Source organism: Hypanus sabinus, chromosome 15 (assembly GCF_030144855.1).
Source record: "Hypanus sabinus isolate sHypSab1 chromosome 15, sHypSab1.hap1, whole genome shotgun sequence".
NCBI classification, from domain to species: Eukaryota; Metazoa; Chordata; class Chondrichthyes; order Myliobatiformes; family Dasyatidae; genus Hypanus; species Hypanus sabinus.
In genome coordinates, this window is record NC_082720.1 from 8,773,395 (window position 1) to 8,791,018 (window position 17,624).

The window sequence follows — 17,624 nt, forward strand, 5'->3', positions numbered from 1 at the left end:
TTTGTAACTATTTAGTTAATAAATTCTGTGAAGTAATTCTACTTTATTTTCCTTCCCTCTTCATTAAGTTTGAACATGTTATATGTGAGATTTTCACTTGTATAACAAAAGCATTTCCCATTTGCATCAGCATTCACATAGGAGGAAGAAGTGTTTTCCCTCAGCTGCCTTAGCATTTTCTTAATCCTGAACTCTCTAAAGCATGCAGTGTTACATGAATATTAATGCTTCTGTTTCCCATCCCCTATTCTGTCTTTATACTTTACACGTTGACTTGGTGCAAACTTTGCTATTTATTGATCACTTTAAGTTGAGATTCATTTGCTTGTTTAGTGCTACAGTGTAGAGCTCCCCCCCCCCCCCACCAAGCAACCCCTGGCAACCCTGATTAACTGTAACTTAATTATGGGACAGTTTACAATGACTATTTAACTTGAGAGCAATTCCAAGATTTATTTGAAAGCTTGTTTATTAAGAGGTAATTGTGGTATTGCAGTTTGACATGAAGCATTAATTTATTATGTGTGCATGTTCACATGTTTGAACACTTTCATAAGGTAGCATGCGTTGTATGCTACAGTAATAGATTCATGGTAATAGCTTCCACGTATCTCATCTCTTTGCACAGGTGGTAGAAGTATATGGTTTGCTGGCATTGGGAATGTCTCTCTGGAATCAGCTGGTTGTCCCTGTGCTCTTCATGGTTTTCTGGCTGGTCCTGTTTGCTCTTCAGATTTACTCTTACTTCAGTACACGTGATCACCCTACATCACGTGAAAGACTGCTCTTCCTCTTCCTTACCAGGTAGGTTATCTTTGCGCTTGAAAAATCATTTGAGTGTTTGGCCTGGTTGATAAACTTCCCAAATTATAGTGGTTGATGGAGAGGAATGCCCATGGGAAAATCATTACCAACAGTGGATTTATAATAGTTTTCAAAAAGAAATATGTTTGTAATGCATGCGGCAACTATAAGAAGAACCTTTGAATAAAATTAATCTAATTTGTGTGGTGCTTGCGGAGAGCCAAGTAAGGTAAATGATTTTAATTAATTTTATTTATTAATTTTTGCAAACTATTTTCTAAATGCTAAATGTGGACTAGTTTAGCATTATAAAGATACTGTTGACTGTTGTGAATCTTGATCTCTTCCTGCTCACATATGGTATTTGAAATTATCTTGGGTGAGCAGCATACCAGTTGGAATTCAAACTGTGCTAGGTCTCTCAATGATGGGTTGTGTGAAATAGAAAAGTTCAGTGGTAGAGAAGGAGGTACATGGGCGAAAAAAGTCCTAGCCAATTACCTGGGCTATCAACAGAATTAATGTCTCAACTTTTAAATGTCATTGATTGACCACCATTTTTGTTGCAGTATTGCAGAATGTTGCAGCACTCCTTACTCTTTGCTGGGCCTCATGTTCACAATCTCCTTTATTACCCTGGGTGTCCTCACACTTTGCAAATTCTACCTTCAAGGTTATGGCGCATTCATGAATGACAATCTAATGCACAGGTAAGACAAAACACACTGTATGTAAATCCTTTAAATAGGTTATGTGGTGTAACCTTTCGAAGGGTCTTGGCCCAAAACGTCAACAGTGCTTCTCCCCATAGATGCTGCCTAGCCTGCTGCGTTCCACCAACATTTTGTGTGTGTTGTATGTGGTGTAACCCTCTGGTTTGGCCAGCTTGCATTTGTCTTGGGGAAGGCAGCCTCTAGCCCAGCCAAACTGAGAAATCTCGTTTGTGTGGATGCTACGTGATGTGTTGCTGTACCGCAAAATACCAGACAGTACACTATATGCAATTAAATGACTGAACTTTATAAATCTTAATCTGACTATAAGGTTAGTAAAGAAAATAAAAAGAAAAAGGGCCCATTTGAATGAAATGGTCTAATGTGCACGTTGGAGCTCACAGTTCCATCCATTCATTCCTCATCGACCTCCTCCGAGCGTCACCGACCCTCGGACTCTCAGTCTAAGTCTACTCTGTCTAGCGGTCTACCAACTCTCTCCACTCGTGTCTTCTCTCTTCATCTCTCATCAACAAAAAGACCATGCAACCTAAGCTCAGGCACATAGGAAAAAAGCATCTGCCCTCATTGGCCAGCATACATTCCAAAGCCCCCATTATGTCTAGTCGTAACACAAACACTGCTGCTACAGAGAAACCATTACATTAGCAGTGAAACCTTACAGAGTGTTACACTCTACCCCCACCAAATTTGGTCATGTCCTCATGACTTTGAAATAATTTGCCAACCCTTCCTTCAAAACACAAAGTCCAACCCAGGTGTAAAGATAGTGACATAGCGCCCCAAAACAGTAGGGGCCACACTCTGTTCCCCTAGTGCTACATAGGCCAGCGTATCCAGTGGTCTCTTAGTTCTCAGACCTCCATTACCCAGTTCACCTAACTCTTAAGGTTCCAACACTACTGAGGATATTTCCCGTCTACCTGGCGAGGCCTCCCCCAGCTTCTCACTCGTGCTCACCAGCAGCTCAGACCCCTTTGTCCGGTGGCCAAGCTCCACTTCATCCCTTGCAACCCAGGCTGTCCACAGATAAGCCTCCAATTTCACCTGACTCAACGAGAGAAGGGCTGGGAGCCTTTTTTCTAAATCAATGAGGAGTTAGCAAAGGCAGCATATACACTTCCAGGTCCTCATCCTTCCAATCAGTATCCCTCTTCAGGTGGGATTCGGCTTAACCTCTCCTGCTGTTGGACCTGCAGTTGCCCTGCGTTTCTGTGTTTCTTACTAGGTGTATGCTCCAGATCGGGCTCTGGGTCTACCTGCTCCTCTTGTCCCGGGGCAGCAGGTGGTACTGATGGAGAATCTTGATATCTTCCCATCCTCTGGTTTAACCCGGAAAACTGGTAGGTTTGGCATGTGACTCTCCACTACATTGGGCGTAGCTGCCCAGCGGTCGGACAACTTATGCTTCCCAGGTAGCCCCAAATTCCTTATGAGGACTCAATCTCCTGGCAGGAGTTGGGAGAACCTCACCTTTTGATCATATCTTCTATTTCCTTGATTCTGCTTGGCAGCCATGACCCCAGCTAATACATAAAAGCTATTCAGCTCTCTTCTCATAGCAGATGTATACTTCAGATAAGTCTTCAGTGGCAAGTCGCCCTCGTACGTCCCGAAACAAAGGGCAAGAACCTGGTAGTTTCATTTCGGGTGCAGTTGTAACTGTGGACCAGATGTCCAATATGTTATCTTCACCTGCTCTTTTTGCTGAGCTCCAAGGCCCTGAGCATGTCTAGCAAGGTCCGAATAAACCTCTCAGGCTGGGGATCACCCTGTGGATGATAGGGCGTGGTCCTGCACTTCTCAACTCCAAGCATGCCCCATAACTCATGGATGAGTCTGCTCTTGAAATCCCGTCCCTAATCACGATGTATCTGCTTGGCGCAGTCAAAATAAATGAAATAGTTCTCCCAAAACACCTTGGCCACTGTGGATGCCCTCTGGTCTTTGGTAGGAAAAGCCTGTGCATCTCTGGTGTAGTCGTTCGTGATAACTAAGACATTTGCTGTTTTGCTGGCATCTGGCTCTACAGGAAATGTTCAGAGGCCCCACACTCTGCAAGTGGGGCTAGGGAGCTGCTCACATAGGCAGCGTCTTCTGCCATAAGCATCGAATGCACAACTTGCAGTACTCATCGATGTCCGACTTCATTGAGGACCAGTAAAACTGGTCTCTGAGCAATTCATAGGTCTTTTCAGTCCCCAAACGTCCAGAATCATCATGAAGTGACTTCAACGCAATCCTCCGATATTTCTCTGACAGAAACAGCTGGCAGTGCTGAGATAGGTCCGGGGGAGACGTGACCTGGTATAGGATCTGGTTCTTCAGCTCGAACCAAGACCATTCTCTCAGTAATGGGGGCATTACCCTATGTTTTGTCTTCTCTGCCAGAGCCATATCTCCCTTTTCGACCTCTGACTAAATGTTACCAATGCTTGGGTCATCTCACTGAGCAGCTGCCACTTCCCCGAACTCTAATTCCGACAGCTGATTTATCTTCAGAGCAGTTAGATTACAGTAAACCTGGGGAATTACATCATCAGGAGCTCCCATTTGATCCACCATGTGATTCTGCCCCTCCTTTTCCTCTGCTTTCACCATGATGCCTAACTGACACATGGCCTTCACTCGCAGAGTAGTAACGCTCTTCTACTCGTCATCCCTGTCCAGTCCCTCATGCACCCATCGGGACAAAGCATCAGCATCAATGTTTCTGCTTCCCGGCTGAAATCATAGGCAGACAAAGCCGCCAACCACTGTTGGCCTGTGGCATCAAGTTTCGGCAATGTCAGGATGTAAGTTAGGGGGTTGTTGGCTGTCTTCCCCTCAAATGTGGCCCCATAGAGGTTTCAATGCCAGAAATTCCAACTTGAGCGTGGGATAGTTTTTCTTGGAGGGCGACAGACTCTGGCTGACAAATACAACTGGTCTCAATCCAGTACCCTGATCCTGATATAGGACGTCCCCTAAACCCTTTCGGCTGGCATCCATGTGTAGTACATGAGGATCTGTTGGGGATTTGCAAAAGCCAGCATAGACACCTGAGTCAGCAGTTTCTTCAGCGACTGAAAGGCTTCCATACATTTTGCATCCCACCTCAGCCCAAAGGGTTCCACTGGGCTAAGATACTTTACACCCTCCTGTTCTTTTTCCCCCTCCCTTTCTTCCCCAAGGGAAGGTCACTGTACAGAAGCTGATTCAATGGGTGACTCAATTTCGCGTAGCCTTTCACAAACCTCCGATAGCAACTTTGGAACCCAAGGGATGAGCGCAGAGCGCCCACTATCTAGAGTCATGGTCAAGTGATCACTGCTTCTATCTTAGCTGGATCTGTAGCTACTCCATACTGTGAGACTACGTGCTCAACATAGCTAACATATGTTTTGCAGAGCTGGCACTTGTCCAGGGAAAGTTTTAACTGCTCAGCTTTCAGGCGGCCCAGCACCTTCAGTAGCCTCGCTTCATGTTCTTCCAGGGTGGATCCAAACACTAAGGTCATCCAGATACACCAATACCTCAAGCAAGTTCTTATCCCTTACCATCTTCTCCATGACCCTCTGGAAGATTGCAGGGGCTTCCGTTATGCCCTGGGGCATCCTTTCAAACTGGAAGAATCCCAGTGGACATATAAATTCCGTCTTCCCTTTGTCAGCCTCACTCATGGAGATCTGGTAATATCCACTCCTCCAGGTCCAGCACACTGAACCACTTCACACCATTCAGACTGGCCAGTGCGTCTTTGATCCTTGGGATCGTATGCTGGTCAGGGACAGTGTGCCTTTTCAGAGTCCTATAGTCCACACACATCCATACCTTCCTATTCTTCTTTCAGGCCACTACTATTGGGGATGCATAGGGGCTTTGGGTCTTGGTGATGATCCCAGCTTCCTTCAACTTGTACAAATGCTGCCTAACATCTTCCACCTCTGCTGGGACCAGTCGCCTTGACCTCTCTCTGAATCTCTATCTCACCTGGATAGTGTGATGAGTGCTCTTGGAACAACCCACATCAAACTTGTCAGTGGAAAAGCTTCAACATCTTCTCTACCAACCTCCTCTTCTAACCTGCAGGATCCGGGGAACCCCAGTTGAATGACACCCCCCTCCCCTCCCACCAATAGTTTCTCCCTGGATTGTCTCACAGGGACCCCAGACATTACTGTTACCAGGTACAGATGCGCTGGGGCATCCCCTGCTTGAAGGCGACCTTCCTGTTCGCCTGTACAACTGAAGGCTTCTGCAGTTCGAGCCTCACCAGTGCCACAGCGGGAAATTCCAACTTCCACCTCTTGGTCTTCAAGAGCATCCACTTAGAAGGCTTTGCCCTCAGACACTCCAGAAAATTTGGGAGTCCCCATCACTCTCACTAGTTCCCTGGGCCGTAACACTATTGGCTTCGACTGGGTGAACCACACAGTTTCTCGTCTAAAGTCGGTATCCAGCCCAATGCAGCCACGCATTTCCTCAAAATCTGCTTGAAACATCAGGTGCCCAGACAATGTTCCCAGAAAGCTGTCCCCAGCCTTCTTGCATGCCCCCATGAGCCTCCTCAGAAGAGGGGTGTTGGTTCCCATCAGAATTGAAACGCCGCCCTTCTCAACAGGTCCAAACAAACTAGCTAATGTATCAAGGACCTCAGACACTCCCACATTGACCTCTGAGGACTCCAGCTTCACTGACAAATAACCGTTGTGTGGATAATCACCACTAAGACCCCAGATCTCTAGTGCCCTGAATGGTGTCAGTACTAAGTGCTTCAGATACCGGTTGTAAAACAACTGGTAGAACAACATGACCTGCAACCTGGTGTCGAGTATGGCTTCAGCATACATACCCTTTATCTGTAGTGACACACTGGAACCTGGTCCCACTAAGCTTTCAGGAATAGGGTCTTTCGCTTCTGGGGATTCCTTGGTATGTGGCTGGGAACGTGTTCCCCCAGAGACAACAGGTTATTCCTTCACTGGGTCTCCTCTAAGTTTTCCCAACGACTCTCTGCGTAGCTACCCAGGGGCTCACTTTCCTTCTTGCGTGACACCGGCTGCTAGCAGCCCTTCACATTGCTCATCCCCTTAGGATCCACACCCCCCCCCCCAATCAGCTCCATCCTATGGGGGGCGGGGGGGGGGGGTCACAACCACTGATAACAGCTGAGACATCTCGGTTCCCAACTCTGCCACAATCTTCTCTACTGCTCCCCAGGGCAGGCTATCCTTGGTCACTTCATGGCAGGGAACCACTACTGTGGACTGTCCCCTGCTGACTGAGGCCTCCTGCGCCTCTGCGTTCTCCACCTCCCATACCTTTCTGATCAGCTCAACTAAAGAGGGAGGGGGCACGTCTTATGAGACTGTATGATACCCCAAGCAATCAGGTCCTGAGACTGGGATCCCTTGGTGGCTATCTGGTTCATTCTTAACTGATCCACCTCAGCCGCCTGAATGACCCCTCTGCGCCAAAAGCAATTTTCTGTCTTTCTAGCCAAAAGATGTAGGCAAAAAGCTTCTTCCCCTTCTGACACGTTCTGAAACCCCACCATGAGCTCCATTGGGTTTCCTGTCATATCAAAGGCATTGTCCAGTACTTTTATGTAATTGACTGCTGTAGCTAAGGGATACCACAACCTGACAGCTCTCATAGCATTAGCAGCCCACCCACTCAAACTCTTAACCAATCTCTGTTGCTTTACATTATCAGAGCACTGCCACTTATCTAACCACTGAGAGGTCTGCTCTACCCAAGTCTCATACTCCTCTTCCCCTTTAGGGGTGGGCGTAATTCCAGAAAATATTCTTAGCTTCTGATAACTATGACCCTCTGCCTGTGCACTGGACCACCTATTTACCAGAGAGGTAAGGGCTGATGCCAACTGAGAACTCTCACTCTTCACTGGGGGGTGGGGCCTAATTGGACATTCTGGATCCTACCATTCCTTCCCCTCACTCCTCAGAAACGATGGAACCGTGACTTTGAAGTCACCGCCCCAGCTAGGGTAAGCTCGACTTGTGACTCTGCCTGCTCCGCTACACCCCCCTCCTCTGTGACAGTATGGACAGGCCGTGACTCTGCCTCACCTGGGGCACTGATAAAAGCGGGCAATTCCGCTGCCATTACGTCAGCGCTCGTCCGAACTAAAACAATGTCTGAGCTTGCCATTTTATTGAATCTCCACCCCACAACCGCAACTTTGTCAACAGCTTTAACAGTACTCATAAATCAAATTAACAATTCATCGAATATCCACCCCACTTAACACACACTCATTAGTTGCTGGTAACCCCATGGAAGCACACCACTGCTCCACTCCAGCAGCATCCATATCACCACAGACTTAAACACACAACCCATTGGTTCAATGCTTGGCAACCACACATCATCCAATGAAATCAATCCTGGAATGATACCCCCACAATTGTAACTCCCAGATTAGGCCAGCATGCGTTTCTCTAGGGGAATTCTGCCTCTGGCCCGGCCAAACTGAGAAATCTCATTTGTGTGGATGCTGTGAGATGTGTTGCCCAGTTACAAATCTGTACTGCAAAATTCAGACAGTACACCATGTGCAATTAAACAATTGAACTTTATAAATCTTAATCTGACTATAGGGTTAGTAAAGAAAAAGGGCCCATTTTAATGAGACTGTCTAATGTGCACTTTGGAGCTCATGGTTCTGTACATTCATTCCCCATCAACCTCCTCCAAGTGTCATTGACACTGTAATGTGATTTCAACAAGAACATTTTATCAAGATACAGGAGCAGAACCAGGCCATTCGACCCATTGAGTTAGCTCTGTCACACCATGGCTGATTTATTATTCCCCTCAACCCCATTCTCCTGCTTCTTCATTAATTCTTCATGAAGATGGAGAGTGACATAGTTAATTCAGAAACAAAGGTTCTGAACTTGAAGGGTAACTTAGAAGGTATGAGACGTGAATTAGCTAAGATAGACTGGCAAATGGTACTTAAAGGGTTGACAGTGGATATGCAATGGCAAGCATTTAAAGATCGCATGGATGAACTACAACAATTGTACATACCAGTTTGGCAAAAGAATAAACCACAGGGAAGGTAGTGCACCTTTAGGGAATCCTTCAAGGTCTTCCAAGTTCTTTTCCAACTCCATTAATTGTATTTTCTCCCCATCAAAAAATAGCCTATACCTCTATTCATTCTATCAAAGTGCATTCCCATATACTTCCTTACACTGTATTCCATCTGCCAATTCTTTTCCCATTCTCCAAATCTGTCCAAGTCTTTCCGAAGACTTCCTGCTTCTTCAACACTGCTTGGCCCTCCACCTATCTACATATTGCCGGCAAACTTGACTATGAAGCCATCAATTCCATCATCCAAATCAATGACGTACAACATAAAAAGATGCAGTCCTAACACCAACTTGTGTGGAACACCACTAGTCACCAGCAGCTAATCAAAAAATAACTTGTTATTCCCAATATTTGCCCATTGCTAATCGGCCAATGTTCTATCCATGCCAGTATCTTTCATTTTGTACCATGGGCTCTTATCTTGGTAAGCAGCCTCGTGTACAGCACTTTGTCAAGGGCCTCCTGAAAATCCAAGTATACAGCATCCACCGATTCTCCTTTGTCTATCCTGCCTGTTATTTCCTTAAAGAATTCCAACAAAGTTGACAAGCAAGATTTCCCCTTGAGGAAACCACAAGACCATAAGCCATAGGAGCAAAATTAGGCCAAACAGCCCATTGAGTCTGCTCTGCTATTCTGTCATGGCTGATCCTGGATCCCACTCAACCCCATGCACCTGCCTTCTTGCCATATCCTTTGGTGCCCTGACCAGTCCAGAAATGATCAATACCTGTCTTAAGTATACCCATGGACTTGGCCTCCACTGTGGTCTGTGGCAGTGCATTCCACAGATTCGCCACTCTCTAGCCAAAAAATTCCTCTTTTACATCTGTTTTAAAAGGTCACCCATCAATTTTGAGGCTATGCCCTCTAGATCTGGAAACCTCCACCAGAAGAAACATCCTCTCCACATCCACCCTGTCTAGTCCTTTCAACAATTGGTAGATTTCAATGAGATACCCCACACGTTCTTCTAAATTCCAGTGAGTACAGACCCAAAGCTGCCAAATACTCCTCATATGTTAATCCGTTCATTCCTGGAATCATCCTCATGAACTTCCTCCAGACTCTCTAATGGCAACACATCCTTTCTGAAATATGGGTCCAAAAATGTCAGCAGTACTCCAAGTGTCTTATAATGGCTTAGCATTATCTCCTTGCTTTTATATTCTATTCCCCTTGAAATAAATGTCAAACATTGTATTTGCCTTCTTTACCAGAAACTTCACCTATAAATTAACCTTCTGGGAGTCTTGCACGAGAGCTAAGTCCCTTTGCACCTCTAATGTTTGAACTTCCTCGTCATTTAGATAATAGCCCACACTATGTTCCTTAAATCAAAATGCATCATTGTACATTTCCCAACATTGTATTCCATCTGCCACTTTATTCCAATTTGTCTTAAGCCCTGCTGCAATTTCATTGCTTCCTCAGCACTATCTGCCCCTCCACCTATCTTCATATTATCTGTAAACTTTGCTACAAAACTATCAATTCTGTTATCTAAATCATTGAGAAAAAATATGAAAAATCCCAATCCCAATACTGACCCCTGAGGAATACCACTTGTCACTGGCAGCCAACCAGAAAAGGCCTTTTGTTCCCACTCATTCCCTCCTGCCTGTCAGCCATTTCTCTATCCATGCCATTTCTTTCTTGTAATGCCATAGGATTTTACCTTAAGCAACCTCATGTGTATCACCTTATCTCATAACTAGTAAACTTCTTGATTTAACACATTTTTAAATCCCCTTAACATTTAAAAATGTATCAATTGTTGCTGGATTGATGAGCACAAATAGATGCCAATTTTATATTGAGAAATGTTGTTTTTAATTTTTCAGAGGAATGACTGAAGGTATCACATTGCTGATTCTAGCAGTGCAGACTGGTCTGATTGAATTACAGGTTGTGCATCGAGCCTTTCTGCTAAGCATCATCCTCTTCATTGTGGTAGCTTCCATTCTTCAGTCAATGTTAGAAATTGCTGATCCAATTGTTCTCGCACTTGGAGCTTCAAGAAACAAGTAAGACAGTCTTATAATTATAGTGCTTCACACATTGAGGAAGTAGATTTGGTCCATGTACTTGTGTTAGGTGCCCAAAAATCATGTGTTTTCCTTTATAATTAATCACTTAAAAACTAAGAATTCTGCTACCTTATTGCTTTGATGTGCAAATTATGAAATTTAAGTATTAAGGTTACACCATCCATTTCTGTCATTTTCTGACATTTGTAATTAAAGAACTAAACAAGCGTTTGGGAAAATAATTGTGCCATACCTCCTGTCATCATTCTTTTCTCGTTACCATTTTCTCTATCATTTTTTTTCTCATACCTGCTTTACATGTTAACCATTGTTTGTTAAAGTACTGTGCAGAAGTCTTGGGCATGTATATAGGTAAGGTGCCTTAGACTTCTGCATAGTACTGCCTGGTATGTCTTTCCAGTTTCCAAATAACACTTAATACTACTGAGCTAATACAAAGCTAAGTAATCTTAATTATGTTTCCCAACCTCCTTCCTGTTTTAACCAATATACATTACAGTGTGCAAGAGGCATCCTAAGTGCTTATGAGTTTTGCTCAGTACTGTGTCCTCTTACTTATGCCTTTTGTACTCTAATAAATTTGACATTCTCATCACCAAGAGTAAAGGTCTGCTTGTCAGACATTTACTAATTGACTTTGAAATGCCTTACCCACATATTTAATACCTGTTTTTTGGAAGAACTGTGTGGTGTTCTGTTTTGTAGATACGAGCTTCATCCTTTGGGTTGAAACCTGTTCTGGTCTTATTCCAATACATATTGTTTACATCTTTTCAAGAATATTTTTGAACATGTAGGTCTGAAGAATTTGCAATTGTCGAACCAAGATTTTGTCCAAATTTAGCTTGACTTTAGTTTTCTACTTGTACAAGTGAGCTGATTTGAATTTCAGAATTTGAGTATATATTTCCCTTACTTCTAAGCTGGGCTAGCTATACTTACATAATGACCACTTTGCAAAAATATATTAAAGTTCAATTGCTAATTATCCATCCCTTCTGAGATTTTACTTAATGTCCCACGTATTTCAGTCCTCTATTAGTGATGTGCATTGTCTCCTTGTTTGTTACATACAAACTTTGAAACAAATGATTTTCATATAAGTAATTTTTGTTGAGCAATAGTTTCACACAAATAGGGAAATAACTTGTAAAGAAGGCTGTAAAGATATGACCTCTTTTGTTCAATATGTAAATTGTGTGATAAAGATCTAGGAAATGTGGCAAAATGTGATATTGTATATTTTAATAGCAAAAATCAAGAAGATTCATGTTATCTAAATAGTGAATGTGGTATGTCCTTGTTTAAAAGGCTTTATGCAGGTAAACCAAATAATTCGTAGTTTAATAAAATATTGTTCATTGCTTCTGGAATTGAATCCAAGATATTGGATCCAACTGCTAAATTGTTACTTCCTTGCCGTTTAACAATTATCTACTTGTATTTTAAATAGTCTTAAATAGCCATAGTTTAATATGCCTCTAGTGGCTATACAAAGTATAATTCTAAACCTCCTTTGTTTTCTCATTGGTTGATTTTATGGCAGTATTGAACAAGAATTGTCCAATTGGTTGTCTCTCATCAATGTAATTTTCTTATCTTCGGTTATAAAAAGCAGCTGTTCTAGGCTTCTCTTCTTCAAGTAGAAAGGCTTTCTGTTCTGTTCCTGTTCTCTTTGTTCTATGAACTCTGAACAAAATGATCATGAAGCAACAAGTTTTATGTCTTATTTCTGACTTCTGAAAGAAACTTAGATTTAAACACCAGACTCTTATTAGTCTCCTCTTACTAGACTAATACTTGGAGTGGATGGATAGGCTTGTATCTGCCAGAGTTTGCGAAAGAGGACTTAATTGAAACATGGCCAGACACAGAGACAATGTTTATTTGCGCCAGAATCTAGTACATTTTGCAGTTTAAGAAGAAGCGTTTACCCATTTTTTTGATAGAAATAAGACAGAATTGTTTTTGCTCTGAGGGATGTAACTGCTTTCCTAAAAGGATCATAAATAATTTTAAAGCAGGTATAGATCCATTCTTATTGAGTATCTGGGTAGACAGGATTGTGGAGTACAGGTTACAGCAGGCTTGTCGGCTGAATAGCTGATTACTGATTCATTTGTTAATCTGACTTTTTAGAAAAACTTGTCTCTGGCCAGTTTAAGAAACAGCCTATAACCAATCTAATTTTGCTTTTAAATTGCAAATTTACAATTTGTTATTAGTTCCATTCTTACTACCTTATAATGAAATAACCTTATGTTTAATCATTTAATTTTCCTCCAATTATGCCAATATCCCTGACAAGTTCTGAAGCACTATCATTAATATTTTTGCCAATTTTGTTTCAATACCTATCAAATTCAATTACCTTTATCAACCTTTAATAACTGGTCTCAAAGATGTATATAGATTTGGGGAAGTATAGTTTTGTCTCCTTTATTTATACTCAGAACACAGCAGAGCAGCTGTAAAGCTGCTGCCAAATGGCTCCAGGCCAGATTTAGCCCTGACTTCCAGTGTTAGCTGTGTTGACTTTGTATTTTGACTCTGGGTCTGGGTTTGTTCCTACATCCTGAAGACTTTTGGCATAATGAGCATTGGGATTCACAGAATAATATAAAGTCCAGGTTTCTATGAGATGTTTACAAAGTATCAGCAGCATTGATTAACTAGACCTACAAGTCTTGAGAGAGGAGGCAAGGAGGAGAAAAAAAGTAGATGAGGGAGCAGACAGTAGAAGTGCAAAATGGAAGGAACAGAGGGAAGAAAAATCTACTTTTTCCCAGAAAGGGAGATCTGGCATTGATATTTTGCACTTTTAACTGAAGCCCACGAGTTATTTTATTTACTATTGACTGGTAGTGTGTGGATTCAAGATGGGATCATATTTGGGTTGCCTCCACTGACATTTGGGGGGGGGGGGGTAACCTGTTCAATTCTTGGTCGTCAGCTCCATCTAGTCCATTGAATTGCATTATCTTGAATCTGACCTGGATCAAGAGTATGTGGAGACTGAGTAGTGATCAGACATGAAGCATTCCATGTAAGTCTCTTCCTGACACTGGTGGCTGGTGTTCCAGCCAGAATAAAATTGTTCAAGTTCAGCAATAAGTATCAGCAAGCAATTTGACAATAGGCCACACATTCACAAGTGTTGAGGCAAAGGAAATTAGATAGATGGTGTTTGATGGAACAAGAAGATAGGTGAAGAGAAAGTGTGGTGCAAGCCTATAGGGAGAGTGAAATTCTTGAACTTTAAACTTGCATCAGTAAAAGTTATAAAAGTATGCAGGCTTTTCTGGACCATTTAAATTCAAAGGCCGTATGATTTCTATTAAACCTTTCAAGGAAATTGTTTACGGTGCAATTAAAACCATTAATTTACAATGAATTTTAATCGTATAATTGTGAATAACATTTTAATTGCTTGATAGTGTAAGAAAAAAATAGTTGCAAGAAAAAGTTCGTGAACTCTTTTGGTTTTCTGCATTAATTACACATAAAATGTGGTCTAATCTTTATCGAAGTCACAATAATAGACCAACACAATCTGTTTAAACTATTAACACACAATTATACTTTCCAGGCTTTTATTGAACATATTGTTGAATTATTCACAGTCCAGGCTGGAAGAAGTATGTGAATCCTTATTCTAATAACTGGTAGAACATCCTTGAGCAGCAATAACCTCCAGATGTTTCTTGTAGCTGCTGATCAGACTTGCACAATGGTGAAGAGGAATTTTAGACCTTTCTATATGAAATTGTTTCAGTTCATCAGTATTTCTGCACCTTACTTGAACGCCATAACATCTCAGTTGGTTTAAGGTCTGGACTCTGATTTGACCATTCCAAAATGCAAGTTTTCTTTTTAAACCATTTACTCATGTGTTTCAAATCATTGTCTTGTTGCACCATCTAACTTCTTTAAGCTTGAGGCGATGGACCGCTACCCTGACATTCTCCTGTAAAATATCTTGTTACAATTTTAAATTCATTGTTCCCTCAATTGCTCAGGCAAGCTGTACAGGCACAGCTGTACAGCTGTACAGGTAGCAAAGCAGCCCCAAACCTTGATGCTTCTCCTACCATGTTTCACAGTTGGGATGAGGTTTTGCTGTTGGTGTGCAGTGCCCTTTTTTCTCCAAACATAGCAGTGTGCATTTCTGCCAAAAAGTTCAACTTTTGTCTCATCTGTCCAGCGAACATTGTCCCAGAGTGATGTGGAACATCCAGGTGGCCTTTTGCAAGCTTGAGATGTGCAGCAATGTTTTGTTTTTGGACTGCAATGGTTTCCTCCATGGTGTCCTTCCAAGAACATCATTCTTGTTCAGTGTTTTTCTCGTAGCAGACACGTGAACAGAGACTTTAACAAGTTCCAGAGATTTCTGCAGGTCTTTCACTTTTACCCTTGGGTTCTTTTTCACCTTCTTCAGCATTGCACTTTGTGCTCTTGGTGTGATCTTTGCAAGATGCCCACCCCTAGGGAGAGTAGCAACAGTACTGTGTTTCCCCATTTGTAAACAGTTTTGCTTACTGTGGACTGATGCTTTTGTAGCCTTTTCCAGCTTTGTGCATCTCTACGATTCTTCTAAGAGGCCCCATGTGCCACCTACGCACTAAGGGTTCAGATGATGACAATTCTTCTAAGGTCCTCTGAAAGTTGTTTTGATGAAGGCATAGTGCACATAAACAGATTGATATTGAGAAGAGCAGGCTCTGTCAGTGATCTGACTTTGTGTCTTTTTTATAGGGCAGCACACCTCTTCAACCCACATTTCTAATCTCAACTCCTTGATTGGAACAAATAGCTTTTGTAAAAGGTATTACTCCCAGAGGTTCACATACTTTTTTGAACCTCAACTGAGATTGTTCTAATGGTGTACTCAGTATTGATGATAAGGAATGTAATTGTTTGTGTGTTATTAGTTTAGGCAGATTGTGTTTGTCTATGATTGTGACTTAGGTGAAAATCAGGCCACATTTTATGAGTAATGCAGAAAACTAGGTAATTGCAAAGGGTTCTTGAAACTGAAAGGTATCTTTAAAAAGTATTGAACTGCTTTAACAATGAAGTCCCAGTGCCGGGGTTACCAGCCTTTTATATACCATGGACCATTACCATTAAGTAAAGGGTCTGTGGACCCAGGTTGTAGCCCTTGGCCCAGTTGATCCATTCCTTAAAACTTTGTATTGTTTTTAAGAGAGGTGCTGTGATTGAATTTTTTGATCAGATGTTTAACTGTTGGATACAGGGAAATACCTTTGGAGCTTATTTAAATGGAGCTTTGAAAGTGCATTTGGTTACAATCCATTTCAATCAATGCCTTCATCTTTTTTGGAGCGGAAGTTGAACTTGACTTGGCTAAAAATTTGGCTTTCCAGTTTAGAAATAAAGGATAGAGATAATTTCTGGATATGATGCGACCAGTCACGATGGGCTGAATGGTTCCTTTGGTGCTGTAATCATTTTATGATCCTCTATTCAATCTGTTTTCTTAATATTAACTCAGATAATTAAGTAGAAACTCATTTATCCATGTTGTTGTGGGCCCAAATTTACATAGCCAGCCATGTCAAGTCAGTTCCTTTTTTAAGTCCAGGGTTAATAGATTTGTATTAACACAAGATTTTAAGGGACATGAGGCAAAAGCAAGTATTCAGTTGCTGATCAGCCAAGATGTAATTGTATGGGCAATCAGGTTTGAGTGATTGAGTTGTCTACAAGGGATGCTTAGTTCCTATTGACTTCATACTATCAAATATGACATTTTGTTTATGGCTTGCACTAAACTGATTTGCTTTTACATTGCCTTTAAAGTGTAACCACTTGCATAATTACAGCAGAAAATGGGGTAAATGCAGTTCAGGCGCTAGTGAGAGAAAATTGACATGTCAGTTAAATAATCTTTGAAGAACACTTTATAATGTTTTTCTGTCAGTTTGGGATTTTTTTCTGTTTTATGGATGTCTGCAAAGAATAAGAATTTCAGATTGTATACTGTACACATTTTCTGATTTAGTTTGGAACCATTGAACAGTGATAATGCAAGTATTAATGGTAAGGAAGTGCTGGATTCTTGTGTTTAAATCCAAGATTCTTTAAGAAGTCAGGGAGAGGGCATAACATTTATTGCCCCATGAACACTTTAAGAATTGATAGAACAAAGAGAACAGGAACAGAACAGTGACAGGTGGTCTTTCTACTTGAAGAGGAGAATGAAAGATGACGCCTAGAACAAAACGGCTACTTTTATGCCTGAAGATAAGAAAATTCCGTTAATAACAATAATCCAATTAGAATATAATTTTCAATACTACAGTAAAAATTAACCAAAGGAGAGAATACTTATTTACTTAAAGAAAGAACAAAGCAGCCTAAGAAGCTTCCGGAATTATAACCTCTAGAGGCATATTAAACTGTTACGCATATAAAGGCTATGTAAAATACAAGCAGATAATTGTTAAACACAAAATTACAAATAAAATTGAAATCCAACAATTCTTCCTTTGATTCTAAATCATCATTTAGAATTATTGCATCTGAAAATTCAGAGGCAGAAAATCTTGCGCTATCTAATTTAGTTATTAAATAATCAAAAAGCAACTGTTATGAAATATCAAAGGGTATATATGTTCTTCATAGTATTCATAAGATTATGTTATGATTAAGCAGATTAGTCAGTATACATATGTGCGTTTGAACTATTCTGCTAATGATTGCCTTAAAACAAATTAAAAGATGTAGATTATCATGTGGCATATTAGTATGAATAATATGACTGGTCATATTGAGTCACTCCAGCTTCCAAGACTTAAATAAATCCAATCAAAGAAATCCTATCCATCAGATTGGTGTATTTTAGCTGCTTCTTTATGAATATGATAAGCCAAATTAGTTATGTCTTCAGATTCATCAGGTA

The 17,624-nt window shown here is 41.4% G+C and overlaps 1 protein-coding gene across 1 annotated transcript in view; it reads left to right on the forward strand.

The window, feature by feature from the left end:
* rnf145a (ring finger protein 145a) overlaps positions 1–17,624 on the forward strand; it is a 150,902-nt gene that overhangs the window by 101,063 nt on the left and 32,215 nt on the right. Inside the window, exons 5-7 of the mRNA XM_059989980.1 lie at positions 629–804; positions 1,374–1,514; positions 10,493–10,675. Of these exons, the coding sequence (XP_059845963.1) occupies positions 629–804; positions 1,374–1,514; positions 10,493–10,675 (500 nt within the window). The remainder of the gene's footprint in view (positions 1–628; positions 805–1,373; positions 1,515–10,492; positions 10,676–17,624) is intronic.